Source organism: Narcine bancroftii, chromosome 2, assembly GCF_036971445.1.
Source record: "Narcine bancroftii isolate sNarBan1 chromosome 2, sNarBan1.hap1, whole genome shotgun sequence".
NCBI lineage: Eukaryota > Metazoa > Chordata > Chondrichthyes > Torpediniformes > Narcinidae > Narcine > Narcine bancroftii.
In genome coordinates, this window is record NC_091470.1 from 200,262,054 (window position 1) to 200,279,804 (window position 17,751).

At 45.5% G+C, this 17,751-nt stretch overlaps 1 protein-coding gene across 2 annotated transcripts in view; it reads left to right on the plus strand.

Annotated features, from left to right (window-relative positions):
• LOC138752586 (sodium/potassium-transporting ATPase subunit beta-2-like) overlaps positions 1 to 7,467 on the plus strand; it is a 28,328-nt gene extending 20,861 nt beyond the window's left edge. For both annotated transcript variants that reach the window (XM_069915375.1, XM_069915376.1), the window contains 3 exons: positions 2,589 to 2,645; positions 5,649 to 5,744; positions 7,038 to 7,467. In XM_069915375.1, coding sequence (XP_069771476.1) covers positions 2,589 to 2,645; positions 5,649 to 5,744; positions 7,038 to 7,202 — 318 coding nt within the window. In that variant the 3' untranslated portion in view covers positions 7,203 to 7,467. The remainder of the gene's footprint in view (positions 1 to 2,588; positions 2,646 to 5,648; positions 5,745 to 7,037) is intronic.
• Positions 7,468 to 17,751: the final 10,284 nt, after the last annotated feature.

Genomic DNA, 17,751 nt, shown 5'->3' on the forward strand with positions numbered 1-17,751 from the left:
CCCCCTTACATTCCACCTTAAGGTTCCACCTTAAGCAATCCCAAAGCCATCCCCATCCCGATTGCTTAAGGTGGGATGTGAGTGAGCTGGGGCACTGCTCTGGACCCAATTGTGACTGAAATATTTGGCTTGAGAAAAAATTGTCATTGGCCCATTTCCTTTGGAGCTCTGAAACAGTTCACATAATGAGACAAGGAGGGATGATTAAAACAGTGGTTTTCAAACTTTTTCTTTCCACTCACACACCTCCTTAAGCAACCCCTTACTAATCACAGAGCACCGATGGCACAAGGATGGCTTAAGGTGGAATGTGAGATTAGAGGGTGTGATGATGTAATGGGGGGTGTATTATAACTGACTGCTTCTTATGTATGGAGTTGCTTGCTATTGGCTCTGGCTGTAGAGATTCTCCGCCCTACCGGAAAAACAGGTGGCGATGCTTTCCCACTGGCCAGTTTAGTGGTGGCTGAGAGTCTGTTAATAAAATTGATATGCCTTAGTCGTGGACCAGACAAGTGTTATATTAATACAGGGCTTTTTTAACAGACTCTCAACCACCTCTATACTGGCCAGTGAGATCTGTTTTAGGGTGGAGCATCTCTCCAGCCAGAGAAAATAGAAAGCAGTCAGTATAATACACTACCCCCTCCCCCATTACATTATCACAGAGGGGAAGTTTGAAAACCTAAAGTTAGAACTTTTTGGATGGATTTAGGAAAGGTTTTAGGACAGATTATTGGGATCGTTATTCTGCAAAATCCAGATTTATATTTGTTGGGAAATATAGAAGGAACAACACCTGAATTAAAATTATCTTTTTATCGTGAAATCTATTAAAATTGCTACAGCAGTGGCAAGGAAATCTATTGCAGTGACTTGGAAATCAGATGCTCCTCTAGGCATAGAAAGACTGCATTCGGAAATTCAAAGTTGTATACTCTTGGAGAAAATTGTATACAATCTGAGAAATAAATATTCAAAGGTGGAGCCCATATATGCAAATGTTGGGGATAAATATTGTAAAAGTATACTTCCTGCCTCTTAAAACCTGTAATAATATTCCCTAAAGTCGTCAGATATAAATACTGTAAGATCCCTGTGTGTGAGCCAATCTTTCGTGCAATCCAGAACAATGTTTATTTTCTTTTTATATACATTTTTCTTTATATATCTATATATTGTATCTATTTTTATAGTGCGAGGGTGTGTAAAGTGGGGGGAGGGGTGGTTAACACCATGTAATCACTGCAGTTTTAAATTTAACTGAGTATTGACTCTGTACAATATATAATTACATGGATGGGAAATTTTAAATAAAATATTTAAAAAGAAAAAGATTTTTCTTCCTGAACTTTTGGGTGTATTTTATGTATTTTGGGTCATGAAAATCACCTTACAATCTTCCTACCGCGTGCTTTTTTAAAAAAAAGATAATTGGCCACAAAGCAAGCAGTTTTGGCCAGCCCAAGCAGGCCTGGGCATGCACTCCAAGGAGGTGCTATGCAAAAGTTGTCTTGTTTCTGGGCATGCTTAGTCAGGATAGATGCAGACAGGCTATAAAGGCAGCTCACATATACAGATGCTGTGCATTACATTGCTTGAACACATGGGAATGCACGTTCTTCAGGCAATAGCGCAGAGAGGGTACTTAACAATGGCATAAATTGTCTTCAGGAGAATACAGCAGAAATATCTCGTCAGTGACAACACAGCTGCGATACATTCTGCTGCATTTGTGGCGAGTATGTGCTAAATTCAATCAAAGTTAATTTAATGTTTCTCCAACCTCCTACATGATGCAGCATTTTGGAAATTATTTTTGTGTTCAGCTTGAGGTTGTCTATCATGATCCCCAATTTTTCTTTTTCATGAAGCAAACCTTTTGGAAACAATTTGTTGTCTAGTGTAATTGGCCCTTAGGTTTGGGGCGGAAGAGTCCAGAAGGAGCCAGCGTGGACCCCGATGGGCTGAATGCTGTTGGGATGACTGGAGGCTGGGCAATGAATTACATACAAATGGAAAGGAACATGGGAGCAGGAGGAGGCCATGGCCTGTCGAGCCCGCTTCACTGTTCATTGTGATTGAGGCTGAGCTGCCCCAGGCCTCATTTTCTTTCCTGTGTCAGTTCCCTGTTGTCCTTTAAATTTTACATACAGCTCCGGTAGCAGGCCCTTTCGGCCCATGAGCCCGTGCTGCCCAATTGATCGACACCCCCCCCGCCCCCCCCACCCCGGTACATTTTGAAGCCTGTAAGGAAATTCAGAGGAAACTTACGCAGACACGGTGAGAATGTACAAACTCCTTAAAGATAGCGCGGGGATTCGAACCCTGGTCCCGATTGCTGGGTCTGTAACAGCATTGCGCTAACCTCGACACTAACTGTGCTGACCTCTCCCTAAATATCTCCACAATGATCTGATCTTCGCCATCCTTAGAAGTTTCCTCTGTTTTAAATGGCCTACTCCTTTTTCTTGAAACACTCAGCAGGTCGGGCAGCATCTGCAGGGAGAGAGAGAGAGAGAGAGTTAACCTTTTGGGTCTGTGCTCTTTTATCAAAATGCTAATTAATGCTTCCTTTCCATCTCCAGATCATCAAGTTCCTTCCAGGGGAAGCCATGACTCCTTATGTGTCCTGCAGCGGAAAGGTTAGTGGCCTGTGTCCTACTATAGTGTTACATCGACTATTTCTTCACCATCATACTGTTAGCGATCTCTGCTTCCCTCTACCCACCGGTCTGCTGTCAGAAGTAAAGGCCTCAACAGAGGGAACAAGTAAGATGTCTTGCAGGTTTCTGGAACAAAACACAGGAGGTTCACCAGAGATGGAGTGGGGTGGGGTGGGGGGGGGGTCAGCCCATGAGAAGAGATCGAGGTATCTGGGACTGTGCTCATGGGAATTGAGAATGAGAGGGGATCTCATAGAAACGTATGAAACTATGAAAGGCGTTGATAAGACAGAGGGAGATAAGTTGTTCCCAGGGGTGGGGGAAGACCAAAACTAGGGAACATAGCCTCAAGATCTAGGGGAGTAGATTTAGGATGGAGATGAGGAGGAATTGCTTTTCCCAGAGGGTGGGGAATCTGGAGTTCGCTGCCCATTGCAGGAGTGGAGGTGGTCTCAATAAATAAATTGAAGACCAAGTTGGATAGATTTTTGCATAGTTGGAAATTAAGGGATATGGAGAAAAGGCAGATCGGTGAAGATGAGCCCATCATCAGATCAGCCACCATCTCATTGAATGGTGGAGCAGGCTCAGAAGCAGGATTTATCGTTAGGAACATGTCACAAAATTTGTTGTTCTGTGGCAGCATCACAGAACAAACATTTGTATAAACCACCTGACAGCGATAAATAAAAATAGTGCACGAAAAGTTCAGTGAGGCAAAGTCTTTGATCATTCAGGAATCTAATGGGAGTGGGGAAAAAAGCTGTCCTTGTGTTGCTGGGAGCTTGTCTTCAGGCTCTTGGACCTCCTTCCTGATGGTAATAGAGTGACCTGGGTGCTGGGGGGGTCTCTGAGGATAGAGGCTGCATTTTTTTTTAAGACACCGCCTCATGTTGACGTCCTCGACGGAGTGGAGTTTGGTGCCTGTGATATCGCAGCTGGAGTTAACAACCGCCTGGAGTTTATTCTTGTCTTGAGTGTTGGCGCTCAACCAGCTAGAACGTTCTTCACAGTACACCTGTAGACGTTTTCGAGAGTCTTTGGTGATGAACCAAATATTCTCAAACTCCTCACGTTGTTGCTGGCGAGCCTCCTTCGTGATCACGTCAACATGGAGGATTCAGGACAGCTCCTCGGAGATGTGATCCCCAGGAATTTGAAGATTTTGACCCTCTCCACCACTGAGCCCTCAATGAGGACTGGGCCATGTTCATAGTCATCTCCTTGGTTTTGCTAATGTTGAACGCAAGGTTGTCGGTGCGACACCACTCAACGAGTTGATCCATCTTCCTCCTGTACGCTTCCTCATTGCCGTTTGTGATTCTGCCGACAACCATGGTGTCATCTGCAAATTTGTAGATCGCTTTTGTAGATCACAGTCATTGGTGTCGAGTAGAGCAGGGGGCTAAGCCCTGCATCCTTGAGGTGCGCTTGTGTTTATGGTCAGTGAGGAGGAGAAGACATTGCTTATAATTCGTACTGACCATGGCCTTCTGATGAACCAGGTGGCCTAATCCTGTTCCCATATTCTTGTAGCTTGCAGGAGCTTTGCCTGATTTTAGCAGTAAAGCGCGCTCTCGGCCAGCCATTCTCAAACTTTTTCAGCTTTGCCCCCTCCCCAGGATTCTGTTCAAAGTTTGTGGGCCCCCTCCCCTGTGAAACAGTTAAGTTTTGGTTACTTCTCTCCTACTGACCGCATTTAAAAATGTATATATATTTATGTTACGTGAGGTGAAATGAAAACCAGACTTTTACTGAAATGCGGTGTTGAGAATGGCTGCTTCTGCGGCAAGTCGGGGAGAGCTCAGTTGGTGGGGGGGAGGGTGGGTCGAGGCTGCTGCTGAACCCCGAGTAGATCAGGGCCTCTGTTTTGTTGTGTTCTCGGACCACAACAGTGTAGAGACAATTTCAGATTATACAAAGGTAGGTGGAGAGCTGGTCACTGTAGAGGCTACAGAAGGACTTGGACAGATTAGCTGAGAGGTGACCACATGGAAAGTGAATGGTCTTGCACTTTGGTTGGGGGAAAAAAAAACTAAACGAGCAGACTTTTTTCTTTTAAATGTGGAGAAAATTGAGAATACCCTGATGCCAAGGGACCTGGGAGTCTTCGTACAGGATCGCCTGAAGATAGACTTGAGTCGGTGGTGAAGAAGGCGAATGCGATGCTGGCGTTCATTTTGAGAGGAATCGAATCTAAGAGCAGGGATGTGATGTTGATGCTTTAAAAGGTCCTGGCGAGGCCTCACTCAGAGGATTGTGAGCAGTTTTGTTCTCCTCGTCTAAGAAAGGATGCGATTAACATTGGAGAGGGTTCAAAGGAGGTTCACTTGAATGATTCCAGGAATGAAAAGGTTATCATATGAGGAGCGTTTCATGGCTCTTGGACTGAATTTGTTGGAATTAAGGAGAATGAGGGGGGAGGAGCTCATTGAAACATTTTGAATGTTGAAAGGCATGGACAGAGTAGATATAGAAAGGTTGTTTCTCCGTGGTGGGAGAGACCAGGACAAGAGGCCACAACTTTAGAATTGAAGGCATATTTAACATAGCAATGAAGCTGTGACGCCTGACAGTGAATCTGAGGAGGTGCGTGTAAATCTTTGCCTCGCTCTGACGATAAAATCTGATCCGGGGACCCTTGCAGTTTGGGATCTTGCTGTGCAGTGTTGGCAGCTGTTTCCTGAGGTTAGTAGTCCATCTCCAGCTGGGATGTCCCAAGGCAGGGACGCGTACCTTCCTGGCTGCAACTTCCTTGGGCTGTTCTTTCGTGCCGTGTTGTGCCCTGCCGCCACATGCAAACGAAACGCTGACTGCGGAATCGGAACACAAGAACTAGGGGCAGGAGTCGGCCATCCGGCCTGCTCCGCCATTCAATCAGCTGATCCGATTGTTGACTCAACTCCACCTATCTGCCTTTTTCCCATATCCCTCTTTTACGTCACTGTAACTAATGTTTTTTTTCCTGGCCCTTTTATCCAGGCTGGAGATGCGAATAACGTTCATGAGCTGCATTACTTCCCTCCCAATGGAACGCTGGACCTGATGTACTTCCCATACTACGGGAAAAAGGCGCATGTGAGTGGGCTGAGGTTGGCTGGAGGGGGAGGGAGGGGAGAAAAGCTGGAATGTGTTACTAGGTTTGGGGGGCACAGGAGGAAGAGTGTCGAGGTTGGAGGATTCCAGGTGGAGAGGTGGTTGCGGGTAACGGTGCACAAGCTGGAGCGGGGAATGTAGAGGCTGGATGGAGTTGCCGAGATACAGGGAGGGGTTAGCAGCTGGAAGATGTTACAGAGATGTAGGGAGGTGCTGAATGGGGTTACTGAGATCTCGGGTGTAGTGGAGATGGGGAAAGGTGTTGGCCAGTGGTTCTTAACCTTTTTCTTCTCCCACTTGCATAACTCTTTAAGTAATCCCTTACGAAGTAATGCCATTGGTGCTCTGTGATCAGTAAGGGGTTGGTTAAGGTGGGAGGTGAGTGGAAAGAAAAAGTTTGAAAGCTCCTGTTTTAACCGTCCCTCATTGACTCGTTCTGTGCACTGTTTCAGAACTCCAAAGGAAATGGGCCAATGACGATTTCTCTCAAGCCAAATATTTCAGTCACATTTGAGTCTAGAGCAGTGATTCTCAACCTTCCCTTCCCACTCACATCCCACCTTAAGCAATCCCTTACTAATCACATAGCACCGATGGCCCAGGGATTACTTAAAGCGGGATGTGAGTGGAAAGAGAAAGGTTGACATACCCTCCATATGTGATTGATTGGAGGGGTGAGGGATGGGGGGGGGGGGGGGAGAAGGTTGAGAACTTGTAGCCCCTTTCTCACTGGCGTTCCAATTAACTGGCTGGGCAGTGTTCCAGGATAGGAAGCCCTTAGTGCCGATTCCACTGAGCCACCCTTAACTGGGACGCTTTTCCACTCATCCCTGGGGATCGGAGTGTTTGACCTTCAACTGGAAATGGGTGACTTCCTGCTGTCCCTTTTCCACAGGTTTTATCAGCACGCCAGCGTCAGCAAACGCCAGGGGATACAATACCCAGCGTGAAATTTTCCACCGGACCCTGTCCCAGTAAATCCCCAGTTAATTCCTGGGACAGGGAGCCAGTGGAAAAGGGCTGCTAATTGAGTCTTTAGTGGGTTACAGAGATGAGGAGGAGGAGTGACTGGGCTGGTGGGGTGGGGTGGGGGGGGGGGGGTGGCGAAGGTTGGGGATTACAGGGATGAGGAGGAGAAGTGACTGGGCTAGAGGGGGGTTACAGGGATCGGGGCTAGTCAGAGGATGAGGAAGGAAGGGGTATCTGGGCAGGGTGGTGTTCCCTTGTCTACCCACTTGTCTTGAAGATTTAACAGGCCCCCACCATGTGCTGCAGGTGAACTACACACAGCCAGTGGTGGCCGTGAAGTTTGTGAACGTGACAGCCAACATCGACATCAGAGTGGAGTGCAAGGTCTATGGCACAAACGTGAACAACGACGATGAGCGGGACCGGTTCGCTGGCAGAGTGTCCTTCACGCTCAACGTCGGCTCCTTCTAATCCTGTGCCTGGAGCTTGTGTTGTTGGCGGGTGGGGTGAACCTCACGTCAGGATTGGGAGAGGAGCTTTCACAGACTGCATTTCTGGTTGAATCCGGAGAGCTGGCCCATTTCTGCACCTGTTGGACCATAATTCTGGACGCAGCCCAGGTCCCCAGGTTACATCCCACCAGCTGGAGGGTGGTTAAGATCAGAAACCCTGAACTGGTCTCGCCTGCCTCACCGTGGACTCTGCTGCACTTTCTCGGAGGTTTGGGAAACCTTTATCTCACCAATAAAACAAAGAAAACAAACTGTTATCTAACCTGTGTGTACCTTTGGGTGAACTGTCTTAGTACAGGCCTGTTGTCCTGACCTTAAAAAAAAAACCTTCCTCTATTTTTCTTTCATCCATGTGTCTGTCTAAGAGTCTCTTAAATGCCCCTAATGTTCCAGCCTCCACCACCACCCCCGGCAATGCATTCCAGGCACCCACAACTCTCCATTCATGCCCTGTGGGTAAAGGTGCTGGCCGTCCACCCTACCTATGGCTCTCAGAATCTTGCCGACCTCTGTCATGCCATCTCTCATCCCTGGATCTGTCCATCTTGCCTCCTAAGGCTTTTTTTCCAATCCAGGCAACAATTGGCAGCAAGGTTGGGGTAGTGGTTAGCTCTGTCTTTACAGCGCCAACGATGGGGACCGGACTGGGGCTCGTATCCTGTGCTGTCTGTATATTCTCCCAGTGGCGGATACCCCCGGGGACTTTGCAGGTTCATGGGCTGAAAGGGCCTGCTACCATGCTGCATGCCTAAATTTTAAGAAATAAATTTAAAAACTAAATTTTAAACTTCCTCTGCACCCTCTCCGTAGCTTCCATACGCCTCCTATAATGAGGTGCCCAGAACTGAAGACGACACGTATAGTCTCATTGGAGATTTGTAGAGTTGCAACGTGACCTCTCGACTCTAGAACTCAATTCCCTGACTAATGAAGCCCAGTGTCCCGCGGGCCTATCAACCTGCACGGCGACCTTGAGAAAAGTATGGATTCTGGTCCTTCTAATTGTTCCTGAAAATTCCCCCTTGAGTTGCACTCCCTGTGTGTGCGATCGCCAGTTGCACTGAACAGAAACTTGCATGAGGTGGTGAGGCTTTTCGCCAGTCCTTTGTCGAATCAGTCAACATTTGCAGGCACCGAGATCTATTTTTTGCATTGTCCATGCCTGAGGACTTGCTGTGCCGAACTTCATTGGATCAGAGCTGCTCCTGAAATCTGCTGTCCTTCCTCACACCCTCCCACGTTCCAGTTTTTTTTTGTTTGCAGGCACAAGGCGTTGTGGGTTTCAATGTAAACGCAGGATCAGCTTGAGCCTGCTCTACTGTTCGTCTGTGAGCACACTGACGTAATTTTTTTGGGCTTCCACTCCACTTGGGTACCTGTTCCTCCTAACACCCCCCCCCCCCCCCCCCCCCCCAGCTGGCACCCTGTCTCTCTCGAGTGCGCTATCTATCTTGTGTTCTCCGTCTCCTGTCACAGAGCCAAAATCAATTCTCACTCTCCTCGTATCCAATGAACACCTTTTTATCAGTCTCCCCCACCCCCCACCCCCCCCCCCCAACCAGTCTTCAGTCTTTATTCTGACACCTTCCTGTTCTTTGCTTCTACCTTGAAGAAAAGGTTCGGACCCGAAACGTTGGTAATATAATCGTCACCTCCTATGGGCACCGAGAGACTAGCCGAGTTCCTCCAGCATTTCTGTGTGCTTTATTCCTGGCACCTCAGCCTCCCCCCCCCCCCCCCCTACTCACAGACCACCTTAAGTAATCCTTACTAACCACAGACCACCTATGGCACAGAGATTACTTAAGGTGGTGTTAGGAACCGTGTTAATGAGCAGCACTAGACAATGAACTAGACAGTGTTTGATTTTAAAACACTAATTTTATTTCTTGCTTTTAAACTATAGTCTTAACTCTAAAACTATCCTTAACACCAAATCTATCCTCAACTCTGGGTGGGTGGGGGGGGGGTTGGTTGGTGTCTGTGTCCAGTCTAATAATCTAGAAAGTTACTTTCAAAGTTCAGTCTTTTAAACTCATTGTTAAAGTGCAGACCTTTGAAATTTTACGCCCAGTATTAATGTGGAATTGACGGGAAAGACTGGAGTTGCAGCTGCTACAGACTCATGAATTCTCCTTACGTTGCCTTTGAAGAAATGTCCGTCCACACAAGCTGTGGTCATGACACTCCCGGTCCCCTTTCCAAGTGAGACTCCAACTGGGTGCCCCCCACGAGGCTTCCAAGCCCCTGGCACAGCTCAATCCACCGAAAAAGGCCCAGTCATTTGCAGAGCATGGATTCCACAGAATGGCTGGGCCACAAGCGATGTTTTCTCTCCAGCAGTCAGCACTGTTCCACCCTTTGCAAAATCACAATGTCTTTGCAAACGCATCAAATCTGGAACAGACAGTGACAAGCTTCCCAATGTATTGAATTGCTGCTGGGCTGTGGCTTGTGTTGTGATGTGCTTATGCTGAATGTTAACTGTGACCATTCGGTTGCTCCTGTCTATACTATCCCTTACAGCCATCATTGCATTTTACTGATAGTGGTATGTGAGAGGATTTTAAAAGATAAGGTTGAGAACCACTGACCAAAGCTCTGCTCTATCTACCTCCCAAAAATTCCAAAGGCTCGTGACCCCCGCGAAAGAAGTTGTTTCTTCATCTTTCTGTCGCAAATGTCTTCAAGTCCTAGACTGAGAATACCCCCACCTGGGGAAATGCCCTCTTAGCATTGACAGCTAGGGTGGGGGGGGGTGAATAAAAGCCAAATTCGAAGGTTTTGGGGGTTCAAATCATTCCCACCACTTTGCACTGGAGTCGTTTTGGAAACGTTGGACATATTAAGTGAGGGTCGAGAGATCTCCACCTGACGCAGACTTGGACAACATCCAACCTCCTGCCCGGATTGCCTTGTGACTAGGTTAGGAAGTAGGATTGAACCCATACAGTTCTTCCAAGTGACTTGTGAATCTGCAAGGGCCATCTACTGCCTCCAGTGCTCCCGTTGTGGTGGTCTAAACTACATTGGAGAGACTGGGCGGAGACCAGGAGATCATCCCATTGAGCACCTCGGCTCTGTCCACTGCAATGGTGTCAATTTCCCAGTGCCCACCCACTTCAATTCTCCTACCCCCCCCCCAATTCCCTGGCTGACATGTCTGTCCATGGTCTCGTGCGCTGCCAGCCTGAGATCACCCACAAATTGGAGGAACAACCTCCGCTTCTGCTGGGCCCTCTCCAACTGGACGGCATTAACATCAACCTCCACTTTGGAAATGGTTAGTAAGTCAAGTCAGCATCTAGGGAGTAAGATGAAGGGTTAACCCCACCGATAACCTTTAATTCAAACTCGGAGTCTCTCCCGTGTCTGTTTCTCTTCAACTTGGTCCAATGTGATTTCTGTTAATAAATCAGAGTTCTTCTGGCATTTCCCTAAAATAAAGACAAATTTAACTATACATGGTCTCTCGATAATTTTGATATTTTTTTCCAGTCTTGTAAATTTAGCTTCAAAATTCTGTACAGTACTGTACCCCAGTGATATACAGTGACAGACACGTTCCTCCAGTACTGTACCCTAGTGACCTTCCCCCACCAGTACTGTACTCCAGTGACAGACACGTCCCCACCAGTACTGTACCCCAGTGACAGACCCATCCCCACCAGTACTGTACCCTAGTGACAGACCTTTCCCCACAGTACTGAACCCCAGTGACAGACCCATCCCCACCAGTACTGTACCCTAGTGACAGACCTTTCCCCACAGTACTGTACCCCAGTGACAGACCTTCCCCCACCTGTACTGTACCCCAGTGACAAACCCGTCCCCACCAGTACTGTACCCCAGTGAGAGACTCCCCCCACCCCCACCAGAACTGTACCCTAGTGTGACACAGTTACAGATCTGTTTGCATCAGGACTGGGACTCATGTTGTTGATACCCTTACACTTCAATTAACTGATTGGTGGCATTCTGCCAGTCAGGTCATCAAGGCCAAAACAGATCCCCGTTACAAAGGGGTGGATTGGCCTCTTCCTCCTGTGGACATTCACTGCTCCTTGTGAGAGAGGGTTATGGAGGCTGGCCCTCTCATGATCTCCTGCATTTGCTCCTTTGTGATCTCTGCAACTTTACACTCCAACCTCCGTCAAACTTGCTTATCGCCAGTTCTCTGGTTACCAACCCTGCAGAGCAGAGAGATGACAGAGAGGTGAAGCAGTCATGGCGCCATTGCTGTTTACAGAAGCTTCAAAGGAGAGGGTCCATTCGGGAAAGAGTTGCAGAGTGCACGGCCTCAGGCAGCTGCTTTGGCCCTGGTATCACTAGGTGGGTGCGGACCACACCAAAATGACTGGCTATAAAGCTTTTGTGCAGGGTTTCAGCAGAAATTTATTATTTTTTATAAAAATATCCCTGTCATTCGTTATAACAAAAACAACCCTTTTCTGTAAGCCCAGTTGGCACATATCAATATCCTTACGAGGCTAAAACTTGATGCTCATTTCCTTTTTGAGCCTTCTAATGCATTCTGGTCAGAGCTATCGTTATGACCCGATGACAACGACGCTTCGAGTCCCGCGGTTCTGTCCTCACAAGCAACCACTGTTGTTTTTGCTGCTGCCGGTGTTTTTACAGTCGCTGCTTTTGTCAAATGTTCTGGTGTTTTAGTGACAATTTGGGGTCATTGGTGTTTGTGAACCGAAATCAATAACATTTTTGAGAATGAAGTAATAAATAAAGGAAAAGAAGGAGAAAAATCAAAAACAGCTCCAGCACAGTTACTAATAATGTTTTAATTGGTCATAGAAAGATTGTGGTATTATTTAATTTATAAATATATTTGTCTCCAAGTTCTACATTATTTGGGCCATTATTGATTATGCAAATCTAATCCATTCATGTATTTCATGTAACAATAAGTTCAACGATAAAAATCTTTCTTTTTCTTTTTCAATCTTTTTATTATTATTATAATTTATAAGCACATACAGTTCAAAGAGATATAAAAAAATACATAGTAAGTAATGAATTAATACAGAGATATTAAACAATAATATTACAGAATAAAAATATATCATAAAAAAATTTTTTTGATCAGTTTAGGGTGTGAACTATCTCTAAAAAAAAGGATATAATTAATAACAATATATGAAAAAAGAGAAAAAAAAACCCAAAAAAGAAGAAAAAACAAATCTGAATTAAAAAAAACTTTTAAAAAAACTTTAAAAAAAACCTACAGATATAGCTAAACCACGCCGATCCCTCCGATCTCATCTTACAGCCCAATTATCATACATAGTCATAGAAAGAAAACAGAGTCAGATCAACTCATCACAAATGAAAATATTGAATAAATGGTCACCAGGTTAACTCAAACTTAGAAGGGGATTCATAGACAGAGTTTCTAATTTTCTCTAAATTTAAACATAATATAGTTTGGGTAAACCATTGGAAAACAGTGGGAGGATTTACCTCTTTCCAATTTAATAGTATAGATCTTCTAGCCATTAGTGTAAGAAAAGCAATCATACGATCCGCAGGAAGAGATAAATAAGTCAAATCTATCATAGGTAATCCAAAAATTGCAGTAATGGGATGTGGTTGTAAATCAATATTCAAAACAGTAGATATAATGGAAAAAATTTCCTTCCAATAATTCTGTAAAGAGGGACAGGACCAAAACATATGTGTAAGGGAAGCTATTTCCAATTGACATTTATCACATATAGGATCGATATGAGAATAAAAGCGATGGAGTTTATCTTTAGACATATGAGCTCTATGAACAACTTTAAACTGTATTAGTGAATGTTTTTCACATAGAGAAGAAGAGTTTACCAGTCGCAGATAAAAATCAACATAATTTTGATGTAGTTCTTTAATGTTTTCATTTTGAATTCTATTGTTTTCTTACTGAATTTCCCTTTAGCCTGATGAAACGATGTAAAGACATTGAGGCCATGCATATAATAATGTAATTTAAAGGTGTAATTTTAATTTTTCTGGTTGTTTATCTCACTACTATAATTCCACCTCACCACTTCCTGAGTAAAGATATTTCTTCTCATCCCTGACACTGACTTTGAGACACAATTCCCGGTTGTAGGCACCTCAGTCAGGTGAAACATCATCCCAGCATCTGGGATTCATGTACAGGCAGTCCCTGGGTTACGAATAGGTCGAATTTGTAGGTAAGTTGGAACAGGTACATTCTGAGCAACTGCATCACTGCCCAGTTTGGAACCTGTACCCCCTCGGACCACAAGACCCTGCAGAGGATAGTGAAGTCAGCGGATGTCTCCAACATTCGATGCATTAAACATTGTGAATGACTCCACAAACCCCTCACATAAAAGGTTCTTCCTTCTCCCATCTGGTAGGAGATACCGTAGCACTTGGGCCCTTACGTCCTGATTGGGCAATAGTTTTTCTCCCCAAGCCATCAGGCTCCTGAATTCCCAGAATAGATGTGAATTTTTACTATATATGTCTTAATATTTTAACATATATTTATGTAGATTTGCTGGAGAAATGCTATCTTGCGAACGTGGTATGAACAACAAATAAAGGCGACGACTTGATAAGGTTCTGATTAGTGAAATGTTTGTCTTAGTATTTAGTATATATTTTACCTTTCTATGCATCTAAAACTTCTGGAGTCAATTTCTTGACATAGGTACACTCAACACAGTGTTAACGGCAATGGGATCTGACTTAAAATGGCGGGCGGCATTCTCCTTACTTGAGCCGATGTACCGGAAGCCGCACGTAGTCCCTCCATAAGTACGAGTTGTCCGTGAGACGAGCATTTGTAACCCGGGGTTTTGCCTGTACACTTCAACGCGATCACTTCTTCTACACCACAGAGAATACAGTCCCTGTTGGTTTAAGAGATGGATACAGCAGGGAGTGCAGGCCATTACAGCTGACAAAACGAGGGCGAACACTATAGATGACTGAACCCAATGAGCTGAGCACCTTCTATGGCCGCTTTGAGAACTAAACAGTACCCACTAGAATCCCTGCAAAGGCTGAGGACCTTATGTTATCTGTTTCTGGGGGTGACATCAGGACATCATTCAAGAGGGTGAACCCTCGCAAGGCATCAGGCCCTGACGGCATACCTGGCAGGGGACTGAAAATCTGCACCAACCAACTAGGCGGAGTGTTCATGGATATTTTTGCCCTCTCATTGAGGTAGTCAGAGGTTCCCACCTGCTTCAAATGGGCATCAATCATCCCGGTGCCCGAGAAGAGTAGTGTGGGCTGCTTCAACGACCACCGCCCAGTAGCACTAACTTCTACTGTGAGGAAATGCTTCGAGAGGCTGGTCATGGCCAAAATTAACATGTACCTAAGCAAAGATCTGGACCTACTGCAATTCACCTATCGCTGGCTCTCCACTCAACTCTGAACCTCTTCGAAAACAGCAATTCATATATACAGTTGTTCTTCATCGACTACAGCTCGGTCTTCAACACCATTATTCTCTTAGTGCTGGTCAAGAAGCTACAAACTCTGGGCCTCTGTACCCAACCCCCCACCCGCAACTGGATCCTCGACTTCCTCATCAGAAGACCACAGTCAGTGCGAATGGGAAATGTTTCCTCCTCACTGATCAACACAGGCGCACCCCAAGGGTCCATGCTTAAGCCCACTGTTCTACTCATTATACACCCACGACTGTGTGGCCGGGCATGATTCCAATGCCGTCTTCAAGTTTGCTGATGGCACCAGTTATTGGCAGAATCACAGACGGCAATGAGGAGGCATCCAGGAGGGAGATGGATCAGCTTGTTGAGTGGTGTAGACAACAACCTTGCGCTCAACGTCAACAAAACCAAGGAGATGATTGTGGACTTCAGGAGGGAGTCAGGGGAACACGACCCAGTCCTCATCAAGGGCTCAGTAGTGGTGAGGGTCAAGAACTTCAAATTCCTGGGGGTCAACATCTCCGAAGATTTGTCCTGGAACCTCCACGTTGATGAAATCACGAAGAAGGTTCACTTGCGGCTAGACTTGGTAAGGTGTCTGAGAAGATTTGGTACATCACCGAAAACTCTTGTAAACTTCTACGGCGGAGAGCATTCTGGCCGGTTGCATCACTGCCTGTTATGGAGCCACCGACACTCAAGATTGTTTATTTAAAATATTTTATCTTAATTTTCATCAGCTCATAAAAACAAATCATATAATCTTTTTTTAACATTCATGTAACATACAGAGTCTATATTTATCTCCCCCAACTCCCCACCCCCCCAGCCTCGTATAACTGAAAATACAGTCAATTAAATTATATCGATACAATTAAATTAAAAAGAAAGTTTTAATAAACTCAAAACGAAACTGAAAGAAACACGTCACCCTCGTCAAGTCCATCTTCCTTGATCACATTAATTTCCCTGCTGGGACGGACCCCTGTATTGGGTGGGGGCGGGGGGTATTAATCAATCTGTGCACCAATATACAGTGAAACCTTGTTATAACGCGATTCGTTAATCCATGGAATCGCTTCTAGCGCAGGTGTCTGTGGACCCCAAACTTTGACTTTAGGATGCCAGGCTAACAGCCACAAACTCAAAAAGGGACTCTAATAACTCATTTACAAAATGTGTATGTTAATATGTGGAGTTTAAAGGTCTTATTATAGGGTTTGAGTCACAGTATTCTGTTTTCCTGCTTCCTGTATCATGACATATATGCATCTGTTCCATGACTCGGCTGTAACGTGGTATGAAATCTTGGACCCCAACTACCGCGTTCTAACGAGGTTTTACTGTATTTCAAGTGATGTTTCTACACTTTAACAAACGTGTCGTGTTTCCTCCTCAGACTGTACGTGATTTTCTCCGGGGAAACATGACTCTGCATTTTCATATTCCATTATGTGGTCTTTAGTTGGGAGTTGGACTTCCACGTGACCGCTGTACTGACAGGGCGACCTTCATGAAATGAATTTGGTCTTTGGACAGTCGAAAACTCTCGTCCCCATGTGTCTCCCAGTAGGAACAACTCTGGATCCTATGGAAAAAAATCCTCTTTTGTCATTTTTTTTAGAATATCCCCCAGGTCTTTCCAAAAAGATCTCACCTTTGTACACAGCCAGATGGAGTGGACAAAGGTTCCACCGTCCACATCGCACCTAAAGCAAATTTCTGACATTTCCGACTTTGATTTATGTCATCTTTGTGGTGTGAGATAGAGCTGGGGCAGGGCGTTATAATGCACCAACCTGTATCCGGTGTTAATGACCCCAGTCACACTGTCCAGACATAGGTCTTTCCCCCACTCTTCATTGATTGTTGTGCCCAAGTCCGACTCCCATCTCTCCCTCGACCTGTGTAAGCCCGGCTTCACGCCCTCACTTTGGAATATGTAATACATTTTAGAGATAAATTTACCCACATTCCCCTGTTGAATTAGCATCTCTATGTTACTACATCTAGGTAGGGTCATAAATGGTCCCAATTATTCCCTTAAGAAGGATCTTGTTCCATTAGACAAATCACATTTGTTCCTCAATTGCTCCAATGATATGAGCTGCATTCACTTGTAAACTCTGCTAGGCACCTGACTCCAGAGGGTCGGCCTGAAACTTCTCGGGCACCATACTTCACTCCATCGAGGACATCGACATGAGGTGGCGTCTTAAGAATGCCGCCTCTATCCTCGAGGACCTCCCCCCCACCCCACCACCACTCCCCAGGCCTTGCCCTCTTCACTCTGCCACCATCGGGAAAAAGGTACAGTAGCCTGAAGACGACCACTCAGCGGCACAAGGACGGCTTCATTCCCTCCGCCATCAGATTCCTGAATGATCAATGAACCAAAGACCCTGCCTTACTTTTCGTGCATGATTATTTTTTTTACAGTTATGTTGTTAGATGGTTATAATATGAATATTTGCCCCGTGACGCTGCCGCAAAACATCGAATTTCACAACTTGTTCATTACAATAAATCCTGATTCTGATTCTGAATCTTTCCATGTACAATAAAGCATTAATTCCAGGCATTTATCTGCACTCTCTCTGATCTAAATATATCCTTCCTTAAGTCGGGAGATGTAATGTGAACATGACATTCCAGATGTGGTCCCACCAGGGCTCTATACAGAAAACCCGGCAGGTCTCGTAGTGTCCATAAGAGGTAAATGTGTAGAACACAGAACATTACAGACCAGTACAGGTCCTGCGGCCCACCATGTTTAAAATTTAAAAGACATACAGCACGGTAACAGCTCACGAGCCTGCGCTGCCCAAATAACCTACAACCCCAATGCATTATGCATGGTGAAGGATCCCACACAGACATGGGGAGAAGGTACAAATTCCTCGAAGCCTGGTCACTGGCTCTGTAACAACATTGCGCCAACTGCTACGCTAATCCTGCTGCCTTATATATATGTTGTGCTGACCAACATATTCCAACCACAATAAACGAAACCCTCCTACCTCATAACCCTCTATTTTCCCTTCCAACTGTCTCTCTTAATTGCCCCTA